General features: G+C 39.9%; 1 protein-coding gene across 1 annotated transcript; it reads left to right on the forward strand.

The window, feature by feature from the left end:
* Positions 1-221: 221 nt before the first annotated feature.
* Positions 222-5667, forward strand: hsd20b2 (hydroxysteroid (20-beta) dehydrogenase 2). Its single transcript, XM_070917284.1, has 11 exons — positions 222-423; positions 1349-1395; positions 1569-1644; positions 1760-1870; positions 2678-2745; positions 2874-2918; positions 3078-3112; positions 3203-3284; positions 3407-3472; positions 4824-4973; positions 5066-5667. The coding sequence occupies exons 1-11, from the start codon at positions 273-275 to the stop codon at positions 5207-5209; spliced, it is 975 nt and encodes a 324-aa protein (XP_070773385.1). The 5' UTR covers positions 222-272; the 3' UTR covers positions 5210-5667.
* The last annotated feature ends 249 nt before the right edge of the window (positions 5668-5916 follow it).

Consider the following 5916-nt stretch of genomic DNA (forward strand, 5'->3'; position numbering starts at 1 on the left):
TGTATCATTGAATGGTGATTTAAAAGAATGAAAGTTCAGTTCAGTCTGCACGGAGTGTGTAAGGTTCAGGTGCATCGTGCGGCTCCGGGGATGTGTTTGTCGTCTGCCAGGCTCACCCTCACGACAGAAGCACACAGTGAGGGGTGGAGCAGTGTGGGAGGAGCACAGTGCATTAAAAGTTCTCATTCCCTCTAATATAAAATATGGATTAACCAACTTTTAAACCTTTGTCCATCGTGCTACAAGGGAATCCTGTTCAGCTCTGCTACAAAATGCCATTCACTGACATATTGGCCGTCTTTGGGGGATTTACTGTTGTTTTCCACCTGCTGAAACTAACCTGGAGATGTTGGTGTGGATTCAGACAGTTTGTTTTGTCAAAGTTTTGGCAAGTGGATTTAAGGACGTATGGGCAATGGGCAGGTAATGTCAAAGAAAATGTACTTTGTTCTCTTCCAAGCTGCTTTCATAGCAAAACAAAATGTTATCAGTGTTAGATTTAAGGTTTACTACTGTGAAATACCTAATGTAGCTCTGTCTGTAGCCTATTGCAAATGGGTACATGTAGTTCTGAAACAGGTGGATGATGCAGTTCTTATTAAAGACTGTAAGTTAGTGGAAAACAGAGGTGAGGGAATGTGTGGATTTTCTTGCAACATAAACTTCCCTCAGTAGCAGCACACACATCAGCTTTCCTGTCTGTGAAGGCAATTCGATTAAAGGGACTTGATAAGCTGTTCACATTCCTACTTGATGGGACATTTCCGTCTTATTGCTACAAACATTTCAATCCTCTACAGACACGCATCAACTTCAAGCCAATCTTCCTTCCTCTGTGAAGACGGTTCGTTTATTTTATTTCTGACATAAAAAAAAACTAACTAAGCTCACCACTGGCCTTTGGCTCTGGTTTATACAATTTAACTACTAACACAAGTTCAACATTTTGTATGGCAGCGTTTTATCCATGTAGACGGTTTGAAAGGCAGAATTGTGCGCAATATTTTTGCAAAATGGACAATTTAGAACTGTGGAGTGAGCAATATCCAAAAACTGTGTTTGTATTTTTGCAGAACTGGTTGAAGAGTTTGATGAATGAGTGTCAGCTTGTGGTCACAGTGTCAAAAGTTGGTAGTGTTTTAACACCAGAGAAAAAAATATAACTGACTACAAGATAGTCAGTAGCTTTTCTAATTCAGACTAGATACGGAAAGGTAGCTACTTATAATGGCAGGTGAGTATTACATTTTCAAGCTTCATGGAAGAACATGGCAGCTCTCAGATCAGGGTATACTGGAGCACATTGTCCTGGTAGTGCTTTAACATGTCTGCTTTCTCCTTTGTGCAGTTGTCACTGGTGCCACATCTGGCATTGGTAAAGAGTATGCCAGTGAGGTGAGTCTCCAACTTCCTTCTACAACAATTTCTCTCCATTTTCTGGTTCGAGTTTCAAGTTTGGAGCTGTGGACAATTGGTTGATATTTGAGTGTTGCAGACTTCACCAGTGCAGAGTCTTGCTGTTGGTTAACAGAGCCTCCCAACTTGTCTGTCTCCATGTCTCCTTGTAGCTGGCACGCAGAGGCCTGGATGTTGTTTTGATAAGCAGATCTAATGAAAAGCTTCAAATGGTTGCCAAAGAGATAGGTGAGTCAAAAGGAAAATAGTGGTGTTACTACCGCTACTGTCATTTCCCCGTAACAGTCTTTCCATGTGCAACTCTAGAGCAGAAATAACCCAAAATATTCCTTGTCTCCTTCAGAGGATCAACACGGCCGAAAGACTCGCACCATCCAAGTGGACTTCACAGACGGCCACAGAATCTACCCCACTATAGCCAAAGAACTACAGGGACTGGAGATTGGAATTCTGGGTAATGGGACCACCAATTACAGAGCAGAGGAAAAGCACTAGGAAATTATTCAGATACTTTATCAATTGAGAAATATTGGAATTCTTATAGAAAACACTGACTGAGAAAATGCCAGCAGCTGGACACTGCACCAAACCAAACAAACTGCATGAGTTGGTTTGGACAATAACAGTGAGCACTGCCATTTTTTTTTTTTTAAAAAGGTGGCTTGTGTCTTTGTCTGGTTGAAGGAATAGTTTAACATTTAGGAAAATATGCTTATTTGTTTTCCTACAATACAATACAACTTTCATGTCTGTGTGGTAAATATGAAGCTACTGTCAGCAGCCAGTTAGCTTAGCTTAGCACAAAGACTGGAAGCAGGGGGAAACAGCTAGCCTGGTTCTGCCCAAAGATTAAGAAAGAATCCACCTACCAGTACTTTTAAAGCTCACTTATTAACAATTTATAGCTTGTTTCGTCACAGGGGATAGGACCCAAACGCAGACACAATCAGTTCAATGAATTATTTTAGAGTGATGGCTTACAGGCAAGTAGACAATCAAGGATCAAAACTGAAGAAGGCAGTCCAAACAGGCAAACAATTCCAAGGGGGCAGGCAGAAAATCCAAGAAAGTCCAAGAAAACCATCAGGCAAGGTTCAAAAACAAGCAGGTGACAGATTACAGAGGCTAGAAAGACAAGGCAGGAAACACATGGCAACAATGGATCTGGGCCGGTATATATACGAGTGGCTGATGAGGGAGTGGGTGGGGGAGCTCAGGTGATTATTAACAAGGTCCTTGTTTGTGTCTTTGTAACCCACAGTTAACAACGTTGGAATGACCTATTCTGATCATTTTGCCTATTTCCTGGAAATACCAGATGCTGAACAGGTATGTTTTGTGTTTTAAATTTAGTTTTCTGAAGACAGTACACAGGATGATTTACTTTTACTGACTCCGAGTGTTAGAAGTCATGTTTGTCTCTCACGTAGTTTCCCTTGTGTGTTTATTTTGAGCAGAAGATCACTCAGGTTGTCAACTGTAACATGCTGTCTATCCCTCAGGTAAGATATCTCTGTGAGTGTTTACTGTATGACTGTGTGTTTATTAGTGCTTTTAATGTTCAGGCATCTGCATTCACATTTTCCACTGTATCTCAACACAGTTTAGTTGCTAATTGCTGCATAAATGAGATGGTGATGATTTATATTTTCTTCACTCAGATGACCAGACTGATTCTTCCAGGCATGGTTGAAAGGTATTGACACAAATATCCAGAAGTTAACGGTGAATATGAAATAATGAGACTGTAGCACTTATGAATGTTTGTCTTCCATCTCCTTCCTAGAGGGACAGGCCTGATCATCAATATCTCCTCTGAGGTGGCCATCCGTCCACAGCCGCTGTTGTCCCTTTATTCTGCCACTAAGGTACTTTCTCATGCAGATGTTCTGTTATTTAGGTGCACACATTCACTGATTACTGCACAACTTCGTGACACTCAACCGCTGGCCTGCCTGCTTTGTGACTTTGCCTTTCTTCTTTATTTCAGATTTTTATAATATATTTCTCTCAGTGTCTGCATGCTGAGTACAAGCCAAAGGGAATTACTGTTCAGGTAAAGTATGTTACACTGAACTGAAAGCTGCAAAGCTCATTCACATGTAATCAAGCTGGAGAAAATTTAATATACTACAAAAATCATCCTCTTACAATGTGAATTTGTCTATTATTTAGCCCTAAAAGTCAAGAGATAAGATAAGAGACAAGATACTATTTCAATATGTTACCAAAACAAAAGATTTCTCTAGAAATAAACGTCCATGTCATGAATGAAGAAAGTATGATGCAGATCACTCAACAAGAATTAAGAAAAATTGACACTTAATCCTAGAAAGTGATAGGAAGTGGCCTGATAACACAGAGATTTTTTTTTGCCTGGTAATATTTAACCAAAGCCTTAATCTCAGCCTCATTTCAATGATGATTTACAGTTTAGCCCAAGATTTTTTAGGTGTATACTGATGTCAGTATTTGAGTTTTAAAAATGAAATAACAATATATCTGCAGATATTTTTTTTTCTTTTTACATAAACAAATATTTTTACAGAAATTGGGTTATCAGAGCCTTGTGACCAAGATGTGCTCTGAACGGGGCATTTTACAGTTGAAAAACAAACTTGTCAGTGCCCTCTGCTGGACAAACTATGTAGTACCTCAAACATAGCTTTTGGCATTTTCTTGTTACTTTTACGCCAATACCAGTATATTGGTGATTAGCTAATATTGTTAATATCTGACCTTAGTGCCTAGGGGTTACTAAAGAGGGTAATAACAGAGAGGAAAGTGACAATCTGATACCTGTCAGTGTACTGAAGTTAGATTATAGATTGTTTTCATCAGATCTTATCCACCTTGGTATAACTAGCATAGACAAATACAAGGTAATATCAGAAAAACATCACGTATAATGGGATCAACACTCATCAATCACAATACCCAAAATGTTTTCTTTTCAGCTTTTTGTGGTTATAAAATAAGAAAGAACATTCAAGCTACATTTGAGGCTGCTGTGTGCATGCAGCCAAAGACTAATTTGGACAGTGAGGTTTTTTTAAGATTCTTTTTTTGGGCAATTTTGCCTTTATTTGACAGCCAGTAGAAAGAGACAGGAAACATGGGGGGAGAGAGGTACAATATGCAACAAAGTATTTGCTGCATGTCGTACCGTGGACGTTACGGTTCTCTGAACAGTGTGTTTTTATTGGTTGAATAAACATGCAGCTTACAGAATGAACCTTTGTCCCCTGCTGCTCTCACCGACTGCTAATCTTCCTCTTTTTGAATTTGCTGCATCAAACACACTGTACTTTGGATACTGCTGCACTGGACTAAATGTTTTTCAGTCCCAGTGGTGTTTTTGAAAATCAGTCTTCAACCTGTCCAACCACAGTGTTTCTTCCCCCCAGTGTGTGGCCCCCTTCTTGGTGTCCACCAACATGACACACAACATGACAGTCAACTGCTTTGTGAAGAATGCTGCAGCGTTCACCCGTGAGGCCTTGAACACTGTGGGTCACTCCAGCTACACCAGCGGCTGTTTGTCCCACGCACTCCAGGTCAGAAGGACGGGAGACTGTGATCACTTACAAACTGTCAGCGGCTGCAATATCTTAACGTCTTCTCCTTCTCTTTCCCCATCATCCTACAGAACATGGTTCTCACAGCATTCCTGCCGGACTGGCTTCGTATGTCATCGGTCCTCATCAGAAAGCTACGAAACCTCGCAAAAGTCAGCAAATATGAAAGAGGAGTGTGCAAGGAAAGGGAGAAGCTCAGTGAAAAGGAGGAGTAGTCATGTGACTGCATCTGCACAGAGGATGAAGTTCACTAAATGGATGAAGATTACTGACATGTTGACTTTCACAGATGAATATGAGCATTATAATAGATTATCTTCACTGTAGGTCCACATCTCGCATGTGTAAAATGTGTGTAGTATCATAGGCTTTTCAATACATGTTTTCTGTTAGGATTTTACAATATTACAGTTACACAGACAACAATAGACAGGACATATTTATTCCTATGACAAACAGCAGTTTAATATGTACATCTACAGTAAAGGCTGTTAGTATACAAGAGTCAGTTCTTTAAGGTTTTCTCATTGATCATTATCCACAACTCAAGACGGAACACGCCAAAAGGGGCAAAGGCAAGTTGCGGAAATGGCTTTTTCAGGAACTTTCTATTTTGTTTTGTTCAAAGGTCCATGTGAGTGTTGCCACACTATAAAGCCAAACATGACAAGAATGCAGCAACATTTCATTCAGCATTTTGTAAATATGGTAAATTGATTGTGTAAAAATGTGACAACTTCGGCTCTGGTTTCAATCTTGACTTGGTCCAAATCATCTGAGACTGGATCAAGACGGACCTCCAAAGTAACCATCAGTAAATGTGTATTTTTGACAGCCTGCATCATTAAGCATCCAATATATTTTCTAAAGATAGTACATACAACAGCAGCAAACACTTCATCATTCTGATGTCAAGCGTACA

Source organism: Enoplosus armatus, chromosome 13, assembly GCF_043641665.1.
Source record: "Enoplosus armatus isolate fEnoArm2 chromosome 13, fEnoArm2.hap1, whole genome shotgun sequence".
NCBI lineage: Eukaryota > Metazoa > Chordata > Actinopteri > Centrarchiformes > Enoplosidae > Enoplosus > Enoplosus armatus.